Here is a 27,846-nt window from a genome sequence, read left to right as displayed (position 1 = left end):
TCCTTTTACCAGAACCTTTTTCTGCGGAAGGAAAGTTATTACTTCCCCTCAATATAGTGAGAGCAGTAAAGGTATATCTGAATGTTTCAGATATGGGAAACTGACATTTGTTGCGCTGCCAGAGATCCCTAAATGGGCAGGCAGCGTTCAAATCGGCTACTAAAATGGTTGCATTCTCTCGTAGTGAGAGCTGTCAAGGCCAATCTGAAGTGACTGCTCAGATACGGAAAACGAATGTTTGTATTGCTACCAGGAGGTCTCAGGAAAGGGCAGATAGCGTCTAAAGCAACTGTTTTTAATGCTGATTTGTCAAGTTATTATTCAGGCTTGCAGTTTGAAGAAAAGGTTTTCTCATTTAGAGAGTGCACTTTACCAGGGCAGTAAGCGCTTCATGGGCGGTGCGTTACCAAGCATTTATGACTCAGATTTACAAGGTCACTACTTGGTTGTCTATACATACGTTCGCTAATTTCTATCAGGTGAATGTAAGACAGCAAGAGGATGCCACTTTTGGCGCAGTGGTTTTGCAGGCAGCAGTATAGGTCCTCATGTCTGATGGCGATCTGCGTTTATTTATGTCTCCCTCCCCTCAGTAGGCATTGCTTTAGGACATCCCACATAGTAATTACTATGAGCCTCCGTGACCCGTGATGTACGATAAAGAAAATAGGATTTTTATAACAGCTTACCTGTAAAATCCTTTTCTTGGAGTACATCATGGGACACAGAGCTCCCGCCCCACTTGTGGGAATTTATTGCTTTGCTACAAAAACTGAGGTACTCCCTGTAGGGTAGGGGTTATATTAGGGAGGAAACTTCCTGTCTAATTGATTACACCAGTGTCCAGCACCTGAAGGTGAGATATAACCCACTTAGTAATTACTATGAGCCTGTGTCCGGTGATGTACTCCAAGAAAAGGATTTTACAGGTAAGCGGTTATAAAAATCCTATTTTTTTTTAGCCGACTTGGCTGGCCAGGGTCTCCTTTGCCCTAGACTCTATGTTTTCCCCCTGGATTTGGTCAACTGAGTGTGAAAGAGGAGTGCCTATATGCGGAAGAACCAGAAACTTGGGAGTAGCAGATACTCTGTAAGCCGGACACTTGCCCTTCTTCTTGAGTGGCAAGAAGGAACTATTTCCATTAAAAAATCTTTTGGAGAGTGCGCATGCGCGCGGCGCCGCGATCGGACATGGACTGATCCGGCTCCGCATTCCTCCGGCAAACTTCAGCGATATTTAGCGAGGGGGGACGCCCGGAACGCCGTCGGATCTCGATCCAGTCTCCCGCGAGCGGAGGATGCAGCGGAGAGTGACGGGGAACGGCTCCAGCAAACGCAGACATTCCCAGCAGACTCGTAAGCCCCGCACCTCACAGGCCTCACAACAACCCAAGATGGCGCCCGGGAGGAGAGACAAGCAGAGCGGCAGCCCACAGCCCCCCCCGCAGCGCCTGACACAGGCTGAGCTGCTGCGGGGAGAGGAGAACACAGTTAGTTCTAAGACTGACACCCAGCGACCCCAGGTAGCACGGGACCCCAGAGAGACTGATGTTGACCCAGCCTATGCTTATTCCCCTCCAGTTATGCAGGAGGGGGAGAGGGGGGGCGCAGCACGAGGAGGTGGACAGGGCTTGCTGACAACATTGCCCCGCTATAGCCTTATCACCCAGGCTGAAGTCCACAGGGATCCCTTCTCATCCCAGTCCCAGGAAGACCTTTTTTCTTCACAGAAGGGACACCCTCAATCGTCTCCCTTGTCAGACTCTCCTGAACACGCTACACTGTTCACGGGCTCCCCGGCCTCCTCCACAGACAGGCAGATGGCTGAAATGGCTGAAGCTGTGTTGAGTCAAAATGGAAACGAGCCTGCTCAGCATCCCGCCCCTATAGCCGCATATTCAGGGGACACTGTCCTGTTGGCCAGATTTTCTGCCCTGTTGCAACAAGAACTGTCTAAAGCATGTGATATAATTACAACTGGCATGAAAACCGACTTTCAAAACATTGGAGAAAGGCTAGACACCATTGAAACTAAAATGGATGGTACGGTGAGGCGAGTGAACCAGAATTCTAAAATGATTACATCTCTTCAGGACCAACTTGACCAAGCGAACGCAAAGATTGAGGATCTGGAGAACAGATCTCGGAGATACAATTTTCGAGTACGGGGTCTCCCAGAGACGGAGGCGAACTTAGAAGAATCGATCCACGCCTTGATGACGGAATTGATACCAGATATCTCCCCCCATCAGCTAGAGCTGGACAGGGTTCACAGAGCCCTGACCGCCCCAAGAGCGGATGGACTACCGCGAGATGTGATAGTCAAACCTCATTTTTACCGGATTAAAGAAAGGCTCATGTTGGAAGCAAGACAGAGAGGTGATATCACTATGGCGGGACACTCGATCCAGATTTTCGCGGACCTAGCTCCATCGACGATCCAAAAAAGGAGAACACTGAAACCACTTCTGACTCAACTTATCGAGCACCGTATCAAGTACCGATGGTCTTTCCCTTTCAGATTGACATTCGCCTATAAGGGTAAAACCCATTCCTTCTCTGACTTTCAGTCTGGTGAGGCGCTGCTCCAGAATCTAGGCCTGCTTCCTTTGGAGCCTCATGCCTCCAACTCCCCCGTGGATGAGGGTCGACCAGTTTCACCTCTGTGGTTACAACAAGGCAGGTCCAGGGCTAGGAAGTCTCAGTCGGTCACCTGACCTGCCATGGGTCCTCTCTACCCTAAATTGGCCCTGATGGGCCCTTGTCAAGATTGAACTTGATATCTCACTGGGACTCGGACGCTATCCTGTGTCTCTTCCGGGAGTTTTTTCCCTTGTTTTTGTATTTGTTTTGTTTCCTGTTTTGTTATATTATTTGCTGCGTGTTCCTCCCCCCCCCCCCCCCCCCCGGACTGTGCGAGGCTATTGTTCCTCTGTATGGAGGTGGTGGCTTCTTCTAGGCCCTTTTTATGTCATCCCTGATTCTTCTGGGGGGGGGGGGGGGGGGGGGAGCGCTGCTTCACGGTTGCTTAGAGAGCTATTATACCCGAGTTTATTGGTTTCCTCTCCCGAATGGCTTGAGGGTGACTGATCCTTATGTTAAGCTCTCTAACTTTAAGTTGTTTTTGTTTTTCTGAGGTTGCCTTGATTTCGGCGGCGAGCTGGCTTGACCCCTTCAACGGCCGTGTTTTTTAGAGCCGGAGGAGGACGCACGCCACTCGTGGTGGACTTGTTGCTACACTTTTAGTGGGGACAACTCCACGACAAACAGGAGGGACTTAGTGCCCCAATAGGTGCACTGCCAGACAGTGTGCCGGTTACTTTTAGTAGTAATTTTAGTTACCTTTGTCATCCTTGTGGTGACAATGAACGAGCAGTTCTACTTTTATTTTTATTGTTATATTTCTAACCTTCTGTCTTTTTTCCTCTCTTTCCTTTCTCTATCCTGTTATTCTACGGATGCGCTCTGGTTCCGGGACTGGATCCAGCCGGGAAGTCCAGACGGCCTCGGCGGGATCCGCCTCCGGCAGCAACACAGTGAGTACAACCTGCTAAACCATCATGACCAATAACCCACAACTGACTTATTCCATAGTGACACATAATGTACAAGGCCTGAATTCCCCGACCAAGAGGGCAAAAGCTTTTCACCAATACCATAAAATGAGGGTGGACGTCCTATTATTACAAGAGACACACTTCTCAAGGAACTCAGCCCCAAAATACCTAAATGTCAGATACCCCACGGCTTACCTGTCTAGTGGACCCGATAAAAAAAGGGGGGTGGCTATATGCTTCGCGAAACACGTCCCTTTCACCCCAACTACTGTTATAAAGGATAGGGAAGGTCGATATATTCTAGTGGTCGGGAAGATAGATGATAGCGTAGTCACCTTTCTCTCATACTATGCCCCTAACACAGGTCAATTATCTTTCTTCCGGGCAATGTTAAAAGTGGTGATGCCTCATGTGGCCGGTCAGGTTGTATTCGGGGGCGACAGTAATGCTTCCCTGGATCGGATCTTGGATAGGTCTAACCTGGGGAAGCCTGTTCTGAAACATACCCCAAAACACAGCTGCGAAATAGCTCGTTTAATACACAGTTATGACCTCATCGACCTCTGGCGTAATGTACACCCTTCTGTTAGAGATTATACGTTTTATTCTCCAGTGCATAAAACATACTCCCGTATAGATCATTTGTTTACTTTGTCCCCTTTGTTCCCCCATGTCTTGGAGTCTAGTATTATCCCTGTAGCATGGTCTGACCACTCTCTGGTCCAGGTGGTCCTGACGGGCTTATGGGCCAGACCGTGCTCGACCGCGTGGAGATTAAACGAATCCTTAATGAATGACCCACTCATTGCTGACGAAATAGAAAAAACTTTACGTCACTACTTTCAGGACAACCCCTGTGAAGACACTTCTCCCTCGATAGTGTGGGCGGCCCATAAGGCCACTGTTCGGGGCAAGCTAATACAAATATCTGCCAGAACCAAACGGGAGAGAGACCGGATGATTCAGCAGCAAGAAAAGGAGCTGTTAGACATAACTCAGGCACAAAAAGCCAACCCGCAATTAGATCTTAGGAGCCAGATCGACGCAGCGCGTTTGGCTTTAAATTTGAGCCTCACAACCAGAGCGGACAAGTATGTCAGATGGAATAGGCACCGATACTATTCTCTCGGAGACAAACCTAACACCCTACTAGCTAGGAGGCTCAATCCAAGACCCTTTAATCCAGCACCCCCCAAATTGAGACTTAAAAATGGCCACGCATCCCAAAATCCTCAGCTCATTGTGCAGGAATTCTACGCATTCTACTCTAAGTTGTACGATTCTCCCAATGATCTTAATATACAAGAGGCCGAAGCATTTTTGCGGGATTTACCGCTCCCCACGTTATCTAGAGAACATGTAGAGATAATGGAGTCAGAGTTTACAGAGAGGGAAATAGCGGCGGCCATCAAATCCCTGCGTCCGTCTAAATCACCGGGCCCTGACGGTCTCTCGGGTCACTATTACCGTAAATATAGTGAGATCCTGACTCCTCCTCACCTCTGCTCTTACTACAATGAGCTACGCAGAGGTTGCCCTTTGCCTCCACACGAGAATAGGGCTTACATACATGTAATTCCCAAGCCAAACAAGGACCACGGTGATTGTACTAACTATCGGCCCATTTCTTTAATCAACGTGGACCTCAAATTAATGACCAAGATAATGGCTACACGTTTAAATGGGTTCCTAGCACACTATATTCACCCGGACCAGTCTGGGTTTGTCCCTACTAGACAAGCCCCAGATCAGACCAGACGGGTCATTGATCTTATCTCTGCATTGAACTCGGGTTGGGATGGAGGGGGACAGAGAGGAGCACTACTGGTCTCTCTTGACCTGCACAAAGCGTTCGATTCCTTGTCCTGGAATTATTTGTTCTTTATTTTGGGTAAATATGGTTTCGGACCGAGTTTCTTGACTACACTTAAAATGATTTATGACACCCCCACGGCGAATCTAATGATCAAAGGGCACCAGTCACCAAACATACATATACGCAGAGGGACCCGCCAAGGGTGCCCCCTGTCTCCCCTATTGTTTATATTAGCTTTGGAGCCATTGGCCATTAAAATCCGTGCACATCCAGATATATTGGGGGTCACAAGTGGCGGACGGGAACATAAATGCGCTTTGTTCGCAGACGATATCTTATTGCTCCTCTCCTCCCCAGTCACCTCTTTACCTAATTTGCACAAGGTATTGCAACATTTTACAACATTCACAGGGTTAAAAGTAAACCACTCCAAATCTCAGGCACTTAATGTGTCCCTACAACCGCATATAGTTCGTGCTCTACGGAGCTCTTTTCCATTCCAATGGCAAGACAAGACCCTACCATACTTAGGTATCACACTGACCCCTACTCTCACGTCATTGTATAAACATAATTTTCCCCCACTGTTCAAAAGAATTTCTGCAGATCTTAAACGATGGTCGAATAACTCTCCGTCATGGTTTGGCAGGTTGTGCTCCATTAAGATGACAGTCTTACCTAAAGTACTCTACCTGTTCCGGTCCCTACCTATCTCTGTTGATAGGCGAGAACTTCAGAGGTTCCAGGGTACACTGTTGGACTTTATATGGGAGCACGGAAGGCCTAGGGTGAATAGACGGACGATGTATACACCAAAGGTGGGGGGAGGCTTGGGCATGCCGGATTTGTTTAAATATCACCAGGCGGCACTAATTTCACAATTAATTCGGTTCCATACTAATCGAGACAGGCCGCTCTGGATGCTGCTGGAATCCTCTCAATTTCCAGGAAAAGAAATTAGTCACTTAATGTGGATGAGAGCTAAGGACCGGCCCACGGTGATGTGCCCGACTTTGTCCTTCTCTCTAAATTTGTGGGATAGGCTAACTACTACCCATAACTTCAAATCCGGACATGCCCCGCTAGCCCCTTTGCTTAACAACCCGGTGTTCGCCCCGGGTCTTCGCCCCCAAGAGTTTTCATGGTGGACCAACAAGGGTTTACTTCGGATAGCTGACTTGTGTGACCATAAGGGGGCTCTGTCGCGAGCGTCCCTGCAAGAAAAGTATCAGCTTCCGAGGGCAGAATTCTATCGCTATACTCAAATAGCGCACTTTTTGGCGTCACTGAGTCGCACTTCTGCACTCACCACATGCACCCCGATGGAAACTATTTGTAGGACGTACGACGGCCTCACGGGTCACATATCTCGGCTATACAATATTTTGTTCCCCCCTTCTCAGAAATTGCCATACATGGAGAGATGGGAAGGGGATATGCATGTCACTTTGACGATGGAGGAGTGGAACAAAGTAATACGAAGTGCATCAAAATCTTTCATTAACACATCTTTGATTGAAGCAAACTATAAAGGTGTTGATGAGGTGGTATATGGTTCCGGCCCGTCTGGCCACCTTCGCCCCTGGGGCGTCTCCGCGGTGTTTTAGGGGCTGTAATGCGGATGGTACAATGTATCATATATGGTGGTCGTGCCCGAAGGTGCGACGGTTTTGGATACGCACATACAATTTTATATATTCTCTGACCCGAGTGAACCTCCGCAAATCGCCCCTGCACGCGCTGCTGGGACGCCCCGTAGAAGGGGCTTCAAAGCCAATGAGCAGGCTTATAACTTATCTTTGTGGCAGCAAGGATCTCCATAGCTAAATCGTGGAAATCACCAATTGTTCCGTTTTACTTAAAGCAAAATTGTCCTGGATAATGGTGAATGAACGTTTATCGGCAATACTCGCTGACAGAATGGCTTGGTTTAATAGAGTGTGGGAACCTTGGATTAGAGATCTGGTAACTGAGTAAAGGGAGTCCTTTTGATGTGGGGCTGGGGGGGGGTCCCCGGGAACTGGAGTGCATCCTTCTTCTTCTTCTTTCTCTCTTCTTTTTGCTTTTTATTTCTTACTTCTTTATCCTTTCTTACTATAGCTACTTTCGTTCAATTGAGTGCACCTGAAAACACAAGTGCCCGTACCCCCTCTCCTTTTTATTTTTTTATTTTATTATCATATATTTAGGAGGTACTGTGGCACTGAAGTCAAAAAAGGGAGGATTGGATAATGAGGGCTCAGATGCTGCTCTCTGGACCCCTAATAGGAGCAAGATGCAGGATAACTACTTGGAGGGGTTGGGCCTGTAACCCTTTGAAATACCCTTGCTGCTTCACACATGTACAACCGTTTCTTTCCTCCTCCCTTTTTATAGTTGAATTGTTCCGTATTATTTTCTTGTGCTTTTATGTATCGACAATGTCAGATACTGAATTTGTAATTTCTTCTGTTGAAAATTGAATAAAAATATTGTAAAAAAAAAAAAAAAAAAAAAAAAAATCTTTTGGATATATTTATCCAGGTCCTCACCGAACAGGCTTTTCTCATGAAATGTAAACCCCGCTAACAACTTTTTACAGGGTAAATCAGCTGACCAGCTCTTCACCCAGACACCAGAGCTAAACAAGAAATTTGCTAAATAGTGTCCTTCAGGGCATCTACGACAAAACACAAGGCCTGGCCACAAGCTCCCGAGTTTCCTTGGGCTTGGAGTCCTCAGAGGTAGATACTACTGCTTGACTTTCATAAATTCTACGCGGACCACTTCCAGCAATCTTTCCTTCTAGGCCTGCCAATGCCACAGCCAACTCATCCTTCATGAGATAGGTTATGGTCCTTGCAGTGGCCACAATACCAAACACAGCGGCTCAGATGCACCAGTCACTTGTGGTCTATCAGGAGATAGAAACAGCAGTGCACCTGCATCCTTCCCCCCTCCTCCCTATCCACCCAGCCTAGAGAACAATCTGGCTGCCAGTGTCCATCCCAAAAGGTAATATTGACATGCCCCAGAATGAAGAGCCTGCCCTTATTGCCAATATGCCAGCAAAACCACCTGCTGCTCTAAAAAGCCCTACAATCTGAAACAGTCTTCATTTAGTAAGCTGGCCGCTGGTGTCCGCCTCCCCAACATACTTTCAGTCCGCAATGCTCAGGCACACGCGTGTTCACTTAGAGTAATCCCATATGTGCATCGATTACAGAGAAATACCTAAAACAAACCCTGAGCTCTTTGGACCAGGATAAACACTACACCAAAGTGCCGGCAGTGACATAGAACAAGGCCACTCACAGACACCACAAGGGTTCAGCAGCAACCCAGGACACAGACCACTACCCTGCCCCCAGTGAAATGAGGAAGGACCTTCAGGCAGCCCAAACATGGTTCATACTTACAGAACCCCCATTGTAAAAGAATACTCACTTATTTCTTGCTGCAGGATCCTGCCCAAAGGACAGGGTACCAAGACTTCACCCATCACAACAAGTTGTCACATTGGCTCACATTTGGGTCAACTGCCTTGGACCAGTACAGCACCCTACCATAACACCTTGGTCAGAACCAAACTGCGCTGGGTTTCATAAACGCAGGGTGCAGCGCTGAAAAGGTTGCATTACAGGCAATCCCCAACCAAAACTTCAGTCTTTATCGCAGCAGACCCGGGTACCATCCATCTTAGCCTCCCAGCAATAAGAATAGATCCAGCCAACTAATCTCTTGATCCCTGCTGGAATCACTTAAGAAGCTGGTCATACCATACAGAGAGCTGCACTTCAATTACCATCATGTCCAACACACTGGCGAAAAAAAAACTGCAGATCTTCCAATACAGGAAGACTTCCTGTTTGTTTTTGTCAGTGTCCCTTCACCTAGAGGTGGCGCATAACCCAGGTAGTCATGATTTATAGCCTGCTCTGTGTCCCATAATGCATGACAGAGATAAGAATAGAACCCTAATGCCACGTACACACGACCGGACTTTGACAGCAAAGGTCCGACAGAGCAAATCCGTTGGACAATTCGATCGTGTGTGGGCTCCATCGGACCTTTGCTGTCCAAAAATCTGACGGACTTTAGAAATAGAACACGTTTCAAATTTTTTCGCAGGAACTCCGCCAGACCCAGTTCCTATCGAGAAATCCGCTCGTGTGTATGCTAGTCCCACGGATGAAAACCAACGCGAGGGCAGCTATTGGCTACTGGCTATGAACTTCCTTATTCTATTCCGGTCGTACGTCATCACATTCAAATCCATCGGACTTTGGTGTGATTGTGTGTGGCCAACTCTGTTCATTCAGAAAGTCTGTGGGAACTCCGCCGAAAAGTCCGCTCGTGTGTACGCGGCATTACTGTGCAAACCATCAATGTGGTTTTCAGAAAAATCAGATCAGAGGTGAAATTTGCTTGTTACAAATTTAAAATTGACACCAAACAATCAAAACAGGCCTACGACACTACAGGAAATTGAAATCCATACTATTAGGGGTAATGAATAGGAAACTTAATGGCATATTTTTAAAGATGCAATTCATACAACATACTTTATTTTATTGATTTAATTTCTGTGGTTTTAGTTGTAACAGAGGTGTTTTAGCGGTTTCTATTAGATTCAATTTTAACACAGCCTAAAATTTGGTAATAGCACAGGTGTTCCTAATTGGATAATATTTATAAAGGAGGGAATGTGAAACCCCGTTTTTCCTCAGAAGTTTTTGAACATATGAGTACTTGTTCAGTTTGGTAATCATATGCCCACTGAATGAAGGTCCTATTTCTGTAAAATTATACACAAAATTATTATGGTTAAATTAAGACCTGCCCTCCAATGCAAGAAGTACTGAGCACCTTTGACAAATTACACTAATGAAGTAGCTACATTTAAGTGTCTATGCCAGTTAGTCTGTGTACTAGTTATGAGCATAATGTAAATTTACACTTTTAACACTTTTACCATTTTAAACCCTAATGAAGGGTATTAATATTCACCATAGCTTTAGGAAATCTGTAAATCTCCTCAGCAACTTGCATTATTAGGGTCACCCGCTAGCTGGATGATTTCCAATAGGCTAATTTACAGCAGATGTAGAATAGCACACACATAAAAGATGACAAGGTGGACTACAGTAGGCAATTGATGCCATTAACAGCAGGATGCTTTTTTCCAATGATTATAAAACTGATAAGGGATATTATGGTTTGTTTATTTATTTATTGTATTTCATGCAGTTTATAATTTACTTACCATCCTTTGCTCTAACATATTGAAAAACAATAATAGATGCATAGAATGTAGAGAAAAAGTAGACAAGGTGTGTGTTCTTTCGCTCCTTTTGGGGAAACCAAAAAAAAAAAAACGCAAATGCTTGCAATGCTTATTTGTGTGTTTAAGCAAATTTACATTTTTATAATTATAGGCTCTAGAGTTATAACGCCTCACAAATGGGCAAATGGTAACAAGAAGTTTACAATGCAGCTTACCAAGGGTAGTTCTGTTTAGACTCACTAACCAGCAATGATATCCAAAGAGAAACAGGAGGCTCAAGAAGAACATCAAAGCGACAAAAAGCAGGAAAAGGACATGAAATTTTGCACGGCTATTTGATAGCTCACCCTGTGTAAAAAAATAAAATAAAAAAACATTTCAGCATTTAATTTACATGTACCTACTGTGCATCTCTGCCTGGTAAATGACATCCTCTAAAATATCTAAATGAAAAGGCAACAATTTTACAGTATCTCACAAAAGTGAGTAGACCTCTCACAGTTTTGTAAATATTTTATTATATCTTTTCATGTGACAACACTGAAGAAATTACACTTGCTACAATATAAAGTAGTGAGTGTACAGCTTGTATAACAGTGTAGATTTGCTGTAAACCGCTGGCGAGATAAGCGAGTACACCCCTAAGTGAAAATGTCCAAATTGGGCCCAATTAGCTTCCCCCGTGTCACGTGACTCGTTAGTGTTACAAAGTCTCAGGTGTGAAATTTGGCGTCATCGCTCTCACTCCTTCTCTCATACTGGTCACTGGAAGTTCAACATGGCACGGAACTCTGAGGATCTGAAAAAAAAAAGAAATTGTTCCTCTACAGAAAGATGGCCTAGGCCAGTGATGGCGAACCTTGGCACCCCAGATGTTTTGGAACTACATTTCCCATGATTCTCATGCACTCTGCAGTGTATTTGAGCATCATGGGAAATGTAGTTCCAAAACATCTGGGGTGCCAAGGTTCGCCATCACTGGCCTAGGCTATAAGAAGATAGCCAAGAACCTAAAACAGAGCTGCAGCACGCTTACCAAGACCATACAGCGGTTTAACAAGATAGGTCCGCTCTGAACAGGCCTTACCATGGTCGATCAAAGAAATTGATTGCACATGCTCAGCGTCATATCCAGAGTTGTCTTTGGGAAATAGACGGGTGAGTGCTGCCAGCATTGCTACAGAGGTTGAAAGGGTGGGGGGGGGGGGGGGGGTGTCAGACTGTCAGTGCTCAGACCATATACTGCATCAAATTGGTCTGCATGGTTGTCATCCCAGAAGGAAGCCTCTTCTAAAGAGGATGCACAAGAAAGCCCTCAGTTTACTGAAGACAAGCAGACTAAGGACATGGATTACTGGAGCCATGTATTGTGGTCTGATGAGACCAAGATAAACGTATTTGGTTCAGATGGTGACAAGCGTGTGTGGTGGCAACCAGGTGAGGAGTACAAAGTCAAGTATGTCTTGCCTACAGTCAAGCATGTTGGTAGGCGTGTCATGGTCTGGGGCTGCATGAGTGCTGCCGGCACGGGATAGCTACAGTTCATTGAGGGAACCACGAATGCCAACATGTACTGTTACATACTGAAACCAAGCATGATCGCCTCCCTTTGGAGAATGGGCCGTAGGACAGTATTCCAACATAAATTACCCCAAACACACCTCCAAGACAACCACTGCCTTGCTAAAGAAGCTGAGGGTAAAGGAGATGGACTGGCCTCCAGACCTAAACCCTATTGAGCATCTGTGGGGCATCCTCAAACAGAAGGTGGAGGAGCGCAAGGTCTCTAACATCCACCAGCTCCGTGATGTCATCATGGAGGAGTGGAAGAGGACTCCACTGGCAACCTGTGAAGATCTGATGAGCGCCATGCCCAAGAGGGTTAAGGCAGTGCTGGAGAATAATGGTGGCCACACAAAATATTGACACTTTGGGTCAAATTTGGACATTTTTCACTTAGGGGTGTACTCACTTTTTTTTGCCAGCGGTTTAGATATTAATGGCTGTGTGTTGTTGTTTTGAGGGGACAGCAAATTTAAACTGTTATACAAGCTGTACACTCACTACTTTATATTGTGGCAAAGTGTAATTTCTTCAGTGTTGCCACATGAAAAGATAGAATAAAAGATTTACAAAAATGTGAGGGGTGTACTCACATTTGTGATTATACTGCATGCTACCAATCCATAGATTTTTATGATATAAAGCTTTTAATTGGCGCACAGTTTTAAAACCTGGTTCCGATTTTTTATTATAAAAATGATAAATGGAAAAAAAAAAAAAAAGTGCAGCTTGATTAATGCGCAATGTATTTTGAATTATTAATACTACTTCAAACATCTTTAAGAAATTATTATTTTCTTTCACACATCCTGAGTACAGGGACCTCAAAATATGTGTATTATTGATGCACGTCAACACTGTAGTTGAAAAATGTGCATTTATATTAGATTTTTAAATATTAGGCATTTACAAGCACAAAAAAAATTCAAAAATAAGTACTGGACTGGTCTTTGCGCAATGAATGCAGATAAAAACAATGCAACTGCTTCTGGTTACAAACTGACAGCTTATTGAATCAATGCTACTATAAGATACAGAAAGAGTGCAGGTAATGGCAAATTATTTAGGGAGTAGCAGGAATACGCAGGGTAGTATTTTTCAGCAGGTTTCCTCAGGATTGACACAGATTTTTAAAGACAGTTGAAATGTCCCGGGCTCAGGAGCTTTAAAATTTGGAGCAGCTTGTCTAGTGGCCAGATAGCAATGACACCCAAGAGAATTCCAGCTTAGGCACATGCAAAAAATGTTTTCGACAGCTACTCTCATCTACTGGTTTCAGAGACCTACCACCCCCTTCCTCAGGATAAGAGCTGTCAGCATGTCTGAGACATGACAGATGTCCAAAATCAGTACATAAGAGAATTTGTCAGACACATTTTTGCATGCGCATGCTCAGAAACTGTTGGATGTCACTGCTGCCTGGCAAACCCCTCTATCCTTTAATACCTGGGTTTCACCAGCCATGCCATTAAAGCAGGTTTGGTTTGTTGGGAAGAGACCAAGAGTTGTTTCCTAGAAGTCTTAGTATGTCTATGTTCGATGTTCTGCAATTTTTTGCCATTTCTTCTCTTGCTTTATTTTTTTGAGCAAAGGAAGTAGTATTCACACTGGAGGGAAGTATATTATCAGGACATTGGAGGCTAGAGCTAGAGGATCCAAAGTTCTTGTAACAAACGGAGGTAATTTTTTGTTGAATCTGGAGGCCAAGATGTCCACATCTGGAATCCCTGACTTTTGGCATATCAGATCGAAGACCTCTAAGAGAGCCCATTCCCCTTGATCCAAGTATGGCGGATGAGATAACCCACCTGCCAGTTATCCACTCCAAGAATGTGGACTGCAGAGATCACTGGACAATAAAATTCCGTCCAAGAGATGATCCTTCAAGGAACCCAGACTCCTGGTGCATCCTTAAAGAGGAAGTAAACCCTAATGGGTTTACTTCCTCTTTGATTCCCTGCAAAGGTAAAGCATAAATGGACTACTATGCATCGCTTTGTAGTCCATTATGTGTCACTTACCTGACACAGGAGCCAGCGAAGTCACCGCCGTCCCCTCGTGTACGGAGCCTCCATCTTCTTGGTGGGTCTCGCTGCTCCGGCACTGTCATTCAACGGAGCCGCCTGTCTTGGCGGATATCTCCTAAACCGTGTAGGTTTAGGAGATATTTCTTGGACCTACAGGTAAGCCTTAATCTAGGCTTACCTGTAGGTCAAAGTGGTTTGTAAGGGTTTACAACCACTTTAAAGTCGTATTAAACCCCAAAAACTTTACACTGCAGCGTATCAATCAGATGTGGTGGCTGCATCCGTTTTTTTGTTTTTTTTTTTTGCTCAACACCCCCCCCCCCCCTAATCTGGCCAGTAACACACCTGTATTAGGGAGACAAACGTCTGGAATTATGAGCATAGGAAGCACATCAGACAGCTGCATTGTCAGTCAGGGGAGGGTGATCAACTCCAGCTCAACACTTTATAATCTGCTGCAGCAGTTTTTTCTCCCTTATGGTATAAAGAAGGTTTTAAGTGAATAAATAAAAGTTGATCATTTTAGTCACCCCTTGCCCCCATTCATGTAAACTGATACATTTTGCTGGAGAGCTTGTGCCTTTGAAAAACAACAGACTTGCTGGCTGGATCACTAAATGAAAATAGAAGAAAGCCTAAAAAGGAAAACAAACACAGCCATCACAACTAATACTTGGATGCAATATAATAATAGTTTACCTTTGGGGTTTAATACTGCTTTATTGGCTGATGTAGGTCATTGCCGTGGCATTGCTGGACTGCACCTTGATTGGGCGTCTCTTCAGAAAGGAGGGGGGGGGGGGAGCCAATGCTGCAAGGGCCAATCTGACTGCTCTGAGCTCCAAGATGTAGATGGGGAGCTTGGCAAAGGGACTAGAATACTCCTCTGCTGCCTGAGACACTTGCATTAATTGTAATAACTTCCCCACAATTTAAAGCGGTCTTGTGGCAGTACTAGAACCTCTTCCGGGAAGATAAGGTGGTTCAGGGCATTCTGAAAATGTAACTACCCTTTGGCAGTCTTTGATTTAAAAGGAGTAGCAAGGCTATAGTTTTTTTTTAACTCAATTTTGTACCCCTTTGATTCCACGGGTCTGGGACCCAGAGACGCAAACTGTAACAGATGTCCCACCACTCTTAGGAGTGAGGGAACCTCTTCATTGTAAGGAGGGCTGTTGGTGGGCCAAAAAGAAAGGACTGAACTTGATTTTGAAGCTGAAGCCCGGCAAGAGCGGACAGAGGCTCTCCTTTTAGAGGAACTAGGGGCTCCTGATGAGGGTGCCCTTGGGACCTTGCTCTGCGAAAGTAAAAAAAAACATTCCCACCTGTGACCCCTTTGATTAATTGATAAAGTACCTCAGCAAACAGTTGTCTTCATCGAAAAGGCATACACGTGAAGCACCTTTGGCAAGCAGCTTCAGATTAGAGCCATTCATGAAAATGTACCTCTATGTTCTAGGACAGGGATATGCAATTAGCAGACCTCCATCTGTTGCAAAACTACAAGTCCCATGAGGCATAGCAAGACTGAGAGCCAGCAGCATGACACCCAGAGGCAGAGGCATGATGGGACTTGTAGTTTTGCAACAGCTGGAGGTCCGCTAATTGCATATCCCTGCTGTAGTCCATAAAGATAACTGGGAACTATGTAACTCAGAGCTTGACAAGTTTTGCTTTGAGGCTGGGTTTACACTGCTGCAGCTACGAGAACCGGAGGTGATTTGCACCGAACTGCAGTGCAATTAGCTGGAGGTCCGCTCATTGCATATTCCTGTTCTAGGACATACACACTGAAAAGCACAGCAGAAGGCAATTGCTTTAATTGCTCTCCAACGTGATCCTGAAATACAGGGTCATGTTGGTTGTTCCTGGTCATAGTCCAGTTAGCTGCAGTTTGACATACTGAAATTGAGCTGGTTGCGGGGCTGGGCTTAACAGATCAGAGAGCCTTTAGAAGCATTTCAAATTTTCTATGTGCAGAATCTTTTAAAAAAGGAAAATTAATTCAAAAGAAAACAGTGATATCTTTGATTAAGACAAAGAGAACAGGATCAACTACAGGAATAATCCACTTCTTTGCAAACTCTTTATCCACTTGACATCAGCAAAGAGTTCAGGGGAGGGGGGGGGGGTGAAAACTCTCTCAGGATATGCAGTCTATGACGATTGGGTCACTCCTATCTGTTCATGAACAGGGGATGTTTTGCAGGATTTTGCAGGCCTCTTTGTATCCCATGGAGATGAAGGAGAGTAAAGTTGTACAATGTCAAGGATTTTGTAGACAGAGGCAATGAGCTTTTCAACGTTCTCAAGCACGTTACGTGAAGCTCTCTCTTCAATATAGTGACATTCTGGGGAAGAGAAATCTTTTGCAGATGCCTCCAATACTGCATTAATATCCTCTCCATGCCTTTTCGGTGGCTGCACCCTCTAGGACCGGCATCAGACTCAGTTTGAAAAACAGAAGTAAGAGAAGAGGCATAGCGCTTTGGGGCTCTGGACAAGGCTGTATTAACACCATAACTTGTCCAAGAAAATGTCACACACAGATCCAAAGAATTTTGCTTTAGTCAAATAGGCCATTTGTTGAATGCCTGAAATACAGCTGGAATCAGATGCCGAAACCGGTGTTAGAGACAATTCTTGCTCCAAAGTGAAGGAAGCATGGTTATTTTGAGGTTGAGTGTTGCACCAGCCTTCGGCAGAGCAAATGTTTGCATTGACTTTCAACTAGCTCCAATGGGAGTATCTCCCTGTGGAGTACTCACAGAATAGGGGGCGGAGTATAGGGTAAGCAACTGTCCTGTAACAAACTCATGGGAAAAGGGCGGGTGAAGCGCCCGAGAACCTTATAAGGGCTAGGCAATATCACAGGCCTTCTCCACAGCGTAGGGTCCAGATAATAAAACGAAGGATGAATTTCTCTATAAAAAAGGAGAAAAGATCCCTCACCTTTATATACTTGTACAAAACTGAGGACTTTCAGAGCAGCGTAGGCTTATAGGAAAGGTGCCGCCCAGGGGGTGTGTCCTCTAAAGCTTTTCCAATGTCCAATCACTTGAAAGTGCACACCTTTATCCCACAGTGTATGAATACTCTACCTGTGTCCTGTCCAAGTCAGTCTGGTTTTCTATTTTTTTTTACATGAAGTTTCATATAATATTATCAGTTATTAAAGAGGAAGTAAACCCTGATGAGTTTACTTCCTCTTTCATTCCCTGCAAAGGTAAACCATAATGTACTACTATGCATCGCATAGTAGTCCATTATGTGTCACTTACCTGACACAGGAGCCAGCGATGTCACCGCTGTCCCCTGTAGTCTGGCGCATCCATCTTCTTGGTGGGTCTCGCTGCTCCGGCGCTGTCATTCGGCGGAGCCGCCACACGCGGCATATTCGCCGTTGATGGTTCCGCGCTCAGTGCGCCTGCGCGCCGCTGTCTACGGCGTAAATATCTCCTAAACCGCATACCTACAGGTAAGCCTTAATCTAGGCTTACCTGTAGGTCAAAGTGTGTTGTAAGGGTTTACAACCACTTTAATCTATAACTGCCCATCCTTTCAAAGCAAAGATCCCAATTTGTTTGGTTTATACATTTAGTGCCATGCTCAAAATGTATAAAATAGGGTCATGTACTTGCACCAGTACATAACATCTGACAGAACATATCCATTACCTTGATGGCATAACTACACAACTCTTTTGAAACCGCCCTAAAGATACCAAAAAAAGTCAGAAAAAAAAAAGCTCAAAAAAGGTAACATGCAGAAAAGACAGTAAAATACCTACCGTCCAGTAAAGAAGGAAGTATTTAAAAACTGTAGAAGCAATGTACAAACAGTACAGCATGGAATATGCCAGGAACAGCAGGAAGAATTTGTAGTTAGAAAATCCAATACAGTTGTTTACCCTGAAATAAAAAATGAAATTGTAATTGCATGTAAAATATGATAACGTCAACAAAGTAGGTTTTAGAGGCTTGGGGAAATTTCATGACTTTGCAAATATATTATTTATTTATATTGTCAATCAGAGCAATCTCCTTTTTTTTTTTCTTTTTTTTTGAAAAGCCAGTGGAGTGTGAAACACACCCAAAAAGCTCCACCCTGTGCCAAAAAAAGTGCACACAAAGAGAGTGAGACACAAAACGTGCAATGGCTGTTACACTGTCCTCCACTAGGAAGGACTTTACCCTGACCCCCCGGGGCGTTAGGCTCCAGACGGAGACTGAGGTACTCACATGGGACCATCTGGCCGAGACCAGACAATCCTCCTTTCTCTGGAAGGTCTGTCGAAACAGACCCGCCCAAGTACTCGGTGGGGCTCCCCTGAAGGGAGAACCCATGAGAGAAGGCAAACCAAGCCAAAAGGCCATGTCCACCTCCTCCCAAGACTTTCAGGGTTGGCCTGAGGACCCACACCCTACTCATCACACTGTGACAAAAACGTGCAACACATCAAACAAGAAAATACAAAAAAAAGGTGACAAACATGGGGAATAAATAAAAGAAAGTGAGGGAGAAGGAAGTGGGAGAGAGTGAAAAGTGACCATTGTGCAATACAATGGCCGGCCCTCCGGCAAGGAATAAAAAATTCCTCTGTTCCTAGCCAAAAGGCTCGGCCCTAGAGGCAGGTGCGAAAAACGTGTGTCGTGGCGAAGTGACCATGGTGCCCCAACTCAAAGCGATCTCCATCACAGTGAAAAAAAAAGGGTTCATCCTCTTCTTCCAGGCTCGTTTGTGGGCTGGGCTCCCTGTTTCTCTACATAGGATTTGATTAATAGCAGCATGAGCCAATAGCTTCTGCACCTGCCTCTGCAAGGAGAGAGAGGAGGGAGCTGCTGCAGACAGGCACAGCGCTGGATCACAATAGGACTCAGGTAAGTATAAAAAGGGGAGTGAGGGGGCAATAAAAACACTGGGACATTTTGTATCCTAATGCATGGAATGCATTAAGGCAAAAACATCCAAGCTTTAGAACCACTTTGGTTTTAAAAGAAGCAATTTTTTTTTTTTTAATATACCATTTAATTTATTTAAAATGTAGTCAAGGTTCGGGGGGATAACCAATTTTGCAAATGGCCATTACTGCTTAAAATATCTAATGCAAAATGTATTATTTATATAAACTTCAAAGCCCAAATTTTTAGAAGGCATTTCCTTAGTGTCCTAAAGATAAACGCTTTTAGTTCATACTTAATTAATCGTGTTAAAATAATTGGTTTTTAATTGAATTAGTAATGCTAAAACCTTTTATTATGTTCAGAAAAGCAAGCAAATTATCTTTCGTTGGTGTGAGAGGAAAACACTGGAAGATGGTGGAAGTAGCCTAGGTTATCCCCTGGGAAGCTTCTTGTGTCTGAGAAAGTACTGAGAAAGCAAGTTTGTTGAGGAAAGGATGCTGTGCTGTGAGTACCTCAGAAACTGAAGGTAATTAAGGGCAATTATTCCACTGCTGTGATAATTCTTGATAAAGGAGGCAGCTGCCTTCAAAACAGGGAAAAGAGCATAGACACTGAATAGTGGGTGACTGGAAAGATGCGTTTTCAATTGAAGAATACATTTGAGGTGTTTGCATCAAAGAAAAGAGATGTCCAGAATTCATCCATGCATGAAACTCTTTTCCATTCATCCACCAGTGTACGTTCATTCCCCTTTTAAAAAATAAATAAAATAAAAATAATTTTATTCTGCCAAATGTATTTTTTATTTTGTTTATGACTGCCTCTAAAGTCAGCATGCTGAAGGTTTATGCCCCTTTCACACGGGCGCCTCTGCCAAGCGTCATCCGCTTGCTCAGCAGGACATCTCTCCGCTGATCCCCCATGAGCAGGCGGATGACGGTCCTGCTCTCCTCTATGGGGCAATTGGATGGAAACGGACTGCCTGTCCGCTTCCATCGGATGCCATCCGATCTGCCGCACAGATGGGGTCTAGGGCCACTAGCAATCTGTTTTTGGCAGACATGATGGTGGCAGGTGTCAGTGGACATGTGTCCGCCGATATCAGCCGCTCCATAGAAGAGACTGTAGGGTCCGATCGGGTCCACCTGAAAAACTGGCAGGCGAACATGATCAGACAACCCGTGTGAAAGGAGCCTTACTGTTGTAATCTACTTTGGCAAATACTCTTTTGGGCTGGATTCACACCTATGCATTTTTTATTTTTTTTTTAAAATGTTTTTTATTGAGTTTTAGACAGACAAACGAACATTCAACAAAAAAAAAAAAAAAACAGTGACATGCCACATTGTTATGGTTAGACCCACGCAGGGGTCGTCAAGTGATTCTAACAGAATAATCGACACCTGTAGCACATCCACAACAACAATCACTAACTTAGTGCTAGGTTGGCTCCCGCTCCATATAACAACTTAGGACCAATTTCTGTAGTCGGGCCGCAAGGGGCACCAGAATAATTGAACTAGGCATATAGGATTGGTAACACTAAAAAAAAAAAAAAAAACAAGACATTGAGGTGGAGCAATGCCAGGGGGCCCTCCCCATCCACACTCCCATCTTCCCTCAGGATGACATCCCAGACCTGTTAATCTGTAGTCACTGTGGAGGCATCAGCCAGCCACTTAGACCACACTTTCATGTATTTTTTGGGGCAACCCCTGTTATGATACGTTTCCTTGTAATGTGGTAAGACTTTATTGACATGGGATTTCCACAGTTGTAATGACGGCGGGGCCTGCTTTTTCCAGCATAAGGTGATCATTTTCCTGGCATAAAAGAGTAGAAGTCCTATCAGGGTTCTGTCTGCTATCCTGGGGGCCACCCCTTCCACCAATCCCAGAAGGCATATCCGCGGGGTCTGGGCTACATCTATTCCCACCACTTCATGAATTATGGATAGTACCTGTGACCAGTAACGCTGAATTACCGGGCAGGACCAGAAGATGTGTATAAAGTCACCCGGATCCCCAGTACATCTCCAGCATTCCGAGGACAGGGAGGTTCTCATTTTATGTAATCTATACGGGGTAATATATGCCCGGTGTAGAATTTTGTATTGTATGAGGCGGTCCCGAAGGGATACCAGGATGGTGAAGGGAAAGTCCCACATGTCCTCCCAGTCCTCGGAATCCAGATCCGATATGTCTTGAGTCCATCTCTGCCGGAGCTTTGACAGATCTGGAAAAGAGACCCTAATAAGGTGCGCATACAGGACCGAAGTCGGTTTCCTAGTACATTCAGATCTTGTAATCTTTTCCAGGGCAGATTGCACAATTTGCGTGGTATTGGGTACAACTTGAGCCTTGAAAGCATGGGATAGCTGCATATAGCGGAATAGATGAGAGGGGGGTACATTATTGCGAGATACCAGGTGATTAAAGGGGTGTATAGTCGTACCGGTCGTGAGGTCAGATAAGAGTTTTATGCCACATCTGGCCCAAATTTTGGGGTCTGGTAGTGAATAGAGGTGGGGTAAGGTAGGATTATTCCATAGGGGGGCGTGCGGGGAGATTGCAGTCCCCGGAAACCCCTCCAGTCCCAGTCCCGCCCGCCAGGCCCTTAGAGTTGTGTGCATAGAGGGTGTCAGGTACACCTATGCATTTTTAGTGCTTTTTGCATTTTGCAGATTTGTGCTACAGTCCATTCACCATGGTTTCCTATGGAACACGTTCTGTAGTGCAAATCTGCAAAATGCAAAAAGCACTAAAAATGCCTAGATGTGAATCCAGCCTTAGGCTTCATTCACACTAATGTGTTTTTTTGATGCATTTTGCAGAAATGCAGGGAAATTTTTTAACATGGGTTCCTATGAATCATGTTCACATCAATGCATTTTTGTGCCTCTGCGTTTTTGGAAAGGGTCAGGGACTTTTTTTTTCATGCAAAACGCAGCGTTTTGCATCTAATAGAAGTCAATGGGCCTGCATCAAAAACTCAACTACCGTGCTTTTACCGCGATTTGCGTTTTTTTCCCCACTGTATATGGCTGGTTGCCAAGCACCACAGTGTAAAAAACAAAACAAAAAAAAACGCGGCTAAATCGCGGCAAAAACACATGTCCAAAAATGCGACAAGCACCGTAAAAACGCTCAAAAGCAACATGCATAGATGTGAATCGAGCCTTAGCAAGCAGAGGATTGCATAATCCTGTTGTCAGGCACAGCAGAGTAAAAACATACTGATAGGGCTGCTCTGTTGCTAGTAGTAACTAAAACACAAAAGGTTACCACTCCAATTTTACACAGCTATGCTATCTCCCTGTGTTTAGAAATTAAATTGATACAAAACGTAAAAGTGTCACTAAAGGCAATCTTACAATAAGGTCACTAGTTCCACTGACCCTGGTTACACCCGGAGATTCTCGCACTTCCTGCTTTGGCAAGAGGGCAGGAAGTAAAGGGAAATCTCTGAAATGGGACACAGATGGCAAAAAAAAATAAAAAAATAAAAAAAGGGAGAAACACAGCCACACCTGACAAGGGTTATAACCCTCACTTACTCTATCCAAAAATGGAAAAATAAAGGTTTTGCTTTTAGTGACACTTTAACCAAGCAGCTGGACTAAGGTCAAACACACACACTTTTAAGCCATTCAAACATGTAGGGCTGCAACTAAAGATTATTTTCATAATCGATTAGTTGATCGATTATCGTTTCGATTAATCGGTTAATAATCTTAAAAAAAAAAAAAAAAAAAAAATGTAAAAAAAAAAAGTGTGTCAAATTGACGTTCATTTTCAACCACAGTGACAGGAAAATTTGGAAATAATAGAAAACTTCTTAGTCAAAGGAATTTTCAGACAGTGGATGTGGTTTTCGTTCAGAAACGACATTCATTTTAAAAACAGAATGTTTAAGTGAAAATTTCAAACAAAAATTCTTTCATTCAGCAAATGTACAAAGATTTTTCATCTGAATATTCTCATCTGAAAATTGATCTGTGTGGCCGGCATAAGGCTCGGTGCACACCTATGCAGTTTGCTTTTGGTCTGTTTCTGCCCTGCTTTTTGCTGTGCGTTTTGATTTTTGCGCACGCGATTTGCATATTTGCAGTTTTTTTTGGGCAGATTAAAAAACACAAATTGCTGCAAAAATGCATTGCATGCTTTTCTGCAGCTTCTCCATTGAAGTATATTGAACCAATAAAGCACCATTTTGCGTTAAAAGTCCCTGATCCTTTCAGATGTGAACGTGTCCCATAGGAAACCATGTAAATGAACTGTAGTGCATTTCTGCAAAAAGCACCAATAAACACATAGATGTGAATCAGATCTAACACGTTTAGTAACATAATGGGGTTAAAAAAAAAATAAAATGAGCCCTTTATAGTAGAAAAAAAAAGCAGATACTCACTACTGTAAGTGGTTCATTTTTTTACTGTAGAACAGTGAAAGTAATATTTACAGTAGCGATTATTTGCTCTTTTTGTACTATAAAGGGCTCATTTTAGTTATTTTTTAACCCCATTATGTTAGTGGCCAATTAATCGATTATGAAAATAGTAATCGATTAATTTCATAATCGATTAGTTGTTTCAGCCCTACAAAAATTTGAGGCTAAAGAAAAAAAAAAAAAAAAAGCAAGCTAGATTACTGTCTTTTATGGGGGAGGGGCTGGATTTGGAGCTTTACACCTTAAAACAGGGTTCCCCAAACCCGGGGGGGGGCCTCAGCCTGTTTGCAGCCAGGCCGCACTGTCTGACGTGCAGCGGCGGGCAAGCGGAGAGATTATATCACTCTCCGCCTTCCCGGATCATCGCTCTTCCACCGACACAGCGAGGCGGGGGAGCAGAGAGATGACATCATCTCTCACCACCCACTCGGATCACCGCTCTTCTGCCCAACACAGCGGGGCTGCTACACTGCTGGAGGTGAGGCGGGACAGCAGAGAGATGAGATCATCTCTCACCACCGACCTCCCATCATCAATGTTCTCCCTCTTTGGCCTGTGCTGCCACTATGGCAGATGACGAACCTCATTTGATGGCAGGTGATGTGGCAAGTGACAATCCACATCTGTGGCAGGTGACATGGCAAGTGACAAACAGCATCTGGAGGCAGATTCTGCATTATGGGGAGTTGAACTATTTCATTTTATATTACAATGTAAGGACAGAAATAATGTGCTTCAATCATCCTGACACCATATCAGCCATGGTTCTGTGATGATTGAAGCGCTAACACCAGCCATTTCCCTGACAAAGTGCCTGTGAAAAGACGCATAAACAATACTCATTTAACCCACTGTGTATATTTACACTACATTAGCAAAAATATTGGAACGCCTGCCTTTGCACGCACATGAACTTTAATGGCATCCCAGTCTTAGTTTGTAGGGTTCAATATTGAGTTGGCCCACCCTATGCAGCTTTAGCAGCTTCAATTCTTCTGGAAAGGCTCTCCATGAGGTTTAGGGGTGTTTATAAGGGAAGGTTTGATCATTCTTCCAGAAGCGCATTTGTGAGGTCAGGCACTGATGTAGAAGAGAAGGCCTGGCTAGCAGTCTCTGCCCTATTTCACCCCAAAGGTGTTCTACCGGGTTGAGGTCAGGACTCTGTGCAGGCCAGTCAAGTTCTTCCACCCCAAACTCGCCCATCCATGTCTTCATGGACCTTGCTTTGTGCACTCATGTGCAGTCATGTTCGAACAGGAAGGGGCCACTCTCAAACTGTTCCCACAAAGTTGGGCGCATTAAATTGTCTTGGTATTCTGACGTACATGCTGCCAGGCCTTCTGGAACCCTACAGATTAAGACTGGGGTGACATTAAAGTTCATGTGCGTGTAAAGGCAGGTGTCCCAATACTTTTGACAATGTGGCGTATATTTCATGACACAACCTTTTTTGTGTTTTGGTTTATTTTACCACATTATAAAATCTTATTACCACCAACTCTGATCTGTTAAGATATCCTGTATACCTTATATACTAAGCAATGCTTTCCTCTGTAGGTCTGCTGTAGCAATCGCCTTTATTAGCCAACAGTCTGCTTTTCTGGATTTTAATGGCTTTTGCAATCAAGTCAGATTGTCAGAATCCTCTAACAGCAGAAAAGGAAGGAAGGAAAATGACAAGTGAAATTTAGGGAACTTTTTTTTTTTTTTTTTATTAATCTGACTACAAGAGGAAAAGAAAACATTAGCAAATTGCCACACACATGCCTCTTAGAAAAGGCTACAGCTTGGCAATTCAGTCTTCCTCCTTTTTTTTTTTTTATTAGTCTTGGTTCCTGTTAATATAACCCTGTACTAAAAGTATTTACAAGGAAAGGAGAAGGAAACATTGGATCCTTTAATGGTAGATTAAACCTATTGTTTTGTACAGTATTACTACAGCCCTGTATAACAAGAGGTTATAAAGAACATAACATTGTGACTATTCACTGAAGGTAAACACATCACTGGATACCTGCCAAATTATTAAAGAGGAAGTAAACCCTGATGAGTTTACTTCCTCTTTGTCTCCCTGCAAAGGTAAAGCATAATGGACTACTATGCATCGCATAGAGCCCATTATGTGTCACTTACCTGACACAGGAGCCAGCGAAGTCACCGCTGTCCCCTTGTGTATGGAGCCTCCATCTTCTTGGTGGGTCTCGCTGCTCCGGCGCTGTGATTCGCGAACATGCGCACGGGAGCCGACACTTGCAGCATATCGCCGCGATCTGCGGCTTACCCAGTGCGCCTGCACACCGCTGTCTACGGCGCATGCGCCGTAGACAGCGGTGGCTGTCTTCAGGTAAACATCTCCTAAACCGTATAGGTTTAGGAGATATTTCTTGGACCTACAGGTAAGCCTTAATCTAGGCTTACCTGTAGGTCAAAGTGGTTTGTAAGGGTTTACAACCACTTTAATGATCGTGTAACGTACATCGATGTGCATTAAGTTGCACATTCTAATTAAGAATGTATAGTGGAAACACATTCTACGTTTTCTTTTCCTTCACTGTAATGTATTACACTAACACATTCTGACATTTCAAGAAAGACTTGGTCTATGCTTTTCCTTAGAACCCTTTCACACTGTAAAGCGCTTGAAAGAAGCCTTATCTGCAATCCCAATGTGAAAGCTGGAGTGCTTTCACACGGAGATCCCTTTCACACTGGGGCATTTATCAGGCGCTTTAGCTTCAAAAAAAGCGCCTGTAAAGTGCCTGAAAGAAGTCGCAACTGCAATCCCAATGTAAAAGCCCGAGTGCTTTCACACTGAGGCGCTGCGCTGGCAGGGCGTCAAAAAAAGTCCTGCAAGCAGCTTCTTTGCAGCGCTTTTGGAGCGATGAATACAACGCTCCTAAAGCGCCCCTTCCCATTGAAATCAATGGGAAGCGCCTGCAAAGTGCTTTTTGCAGCAGTGTTTTGTGGGCGCTTTTAACCCTTTATTTGGCCACTAGCAGCGGTTTAAAGCGCCCCAATAGCGCTCGAAAAAACCCTGGTAAATCACTGCTAGTTTAAGCGGCGCTTTACAAGCATTTTTCGGGTGCTGACATTGTGAAAGTCAATTTTCAAAATAAGAAAAAAATTCTTTTAGACCCCTTTCACACTGGGGCGTTTTTCAGGTGCTTTAGTGTTAAAAAAAGCGCCTGTAAAGTGCTAGAAAGAAGTCTCATCTGCAATCCCAATGTGAAAGCCCAAGTGCTTTAAAGTGGAGGGCCACCCTGAAAAAAAAAATACATTACAAATTAGAAATTTTTTTTTTTTTTTTTAACTTACCAGAAATGCCTGTTGCTAGGCACATCATCCTAATCTGCCTCTTCCTCCTCCGCGGAGATCTTCTTTCTTCTCTCCTCGTCGCGTTGTCTTCTGGGTAATGAGGCGCTGTGTGTTCTGGGAACTGTGTATCCCAGAACACAGCGCGTCCCATTTACAAACCGCTGCGCGACTCGCGCATGTGCAGTAGGAAACAGGCAGTGAAGCCGCAAGGCTCCACTGCCTGTTTCCCTTAGCAAAAATGGCGACGCCGGGACCCGAGACCAAGGGACGAGTCAGCCTTGGGCGGCCGACATCGCGGGCGCCCTGGACAGGTAAGTGTGCTTATTAAAAGTCAGCAGCTAGTGTTTGCAGCTGCTGACTTTTAATATATTTTTTTTTTTTTAAACCGGCCCTCCTCTTTAAAGTGGTTGTAAACCCTTACAAACCACTTTGACCTACAGGTAAGCCTAGATTAAGACAGCGGCGCGCAGGTGCACTGAGCGCGGCATTTCCAACAACGGAGCTGCCGCGCGTGTCGGCTCCCGTGCGCATGCGCGGGAGTGACGTCATCGCGGCTTCGCCGAATGACAGCGTCGGAGCTGCGAGACCACCGAAAAGATGGATGCGCCGGACTACAGGGGACAGCGGTGACATTGCTGGCTCCTGTGTCAGGTAAGTGACACATAATGGGCTCTATGCGATGCGATGCATAGTAGTCCATTATGCTTTGCCTTTGCAGGGAATGAAAGAGGACGTAAACCCATCAGGGTTTACTTCCTCTTTAAGAGCCCTTTCACCGCTCCAAAGAAGCTGCTTGCAGGACCTTTTTTTTTTTTTACGCCCTGCCAACGCAGCGCCTCAGTGTGAAAGCACCTGAAAAAAGCTTCAGTTCGGCCTGCAAAAATTAGCATCTACAAAAACCGTAGCTGCAGACTTTTAATAAAAGGACACTCACCTGTCCAGGGATCCA

At 44.5% G+C, this 27,846-nt stretch overlaps 1 protein-coding gene across 1 annotated transcript in view; it reads right to left on the bottom strand.

Moving 5' to 3' along the window:
• The window catches only part of ZDHHC15 (zDHHC palmitoyltransferase 15), a 77,341-nt gene that overhangs the window by 19,430 nt on the left and 30,065 nt on the right, over positions 1–27,846 (bottom strand). The window contains exons 7-8 of the mRNA XM_077465650.1: positions 18,020–18,140; positions 10,855–10,987 (exon numbers count right to left, since the gene is read on the bottom strand). Of these exons, the coding sequence (XP_077321776.1) occupies positions 10,855–10,987; positions 18,020–18,140 (254 nt within the window). The remainder of the gene's footprint in view (positions 1–10,854; positions 10,988–18,019; positions 18,141–27,846) is intronic.

Source organism: Lithobates pipiens, unplaced genomic scaffold (genome assembly GCF_037356315.1).
Source record: "Lithobates pipiens isolate NorthernLeopardFrog02 unplaced genomic scaffold, aLitPip1_a1.2 Scaffold_1, whole genome shotgun sequence".
Lineage (NCBI taxonomy): Eukaryota > Metazoa > Chordata > Amphibia > Anura > Ranidae > Lithobates > Lithobates pipiens.
The sequence above is the reverse complement of the archived record's forward strand: the minus strand, read 5'-3'. Positions and strand labels throughout refer to the sequence as shown.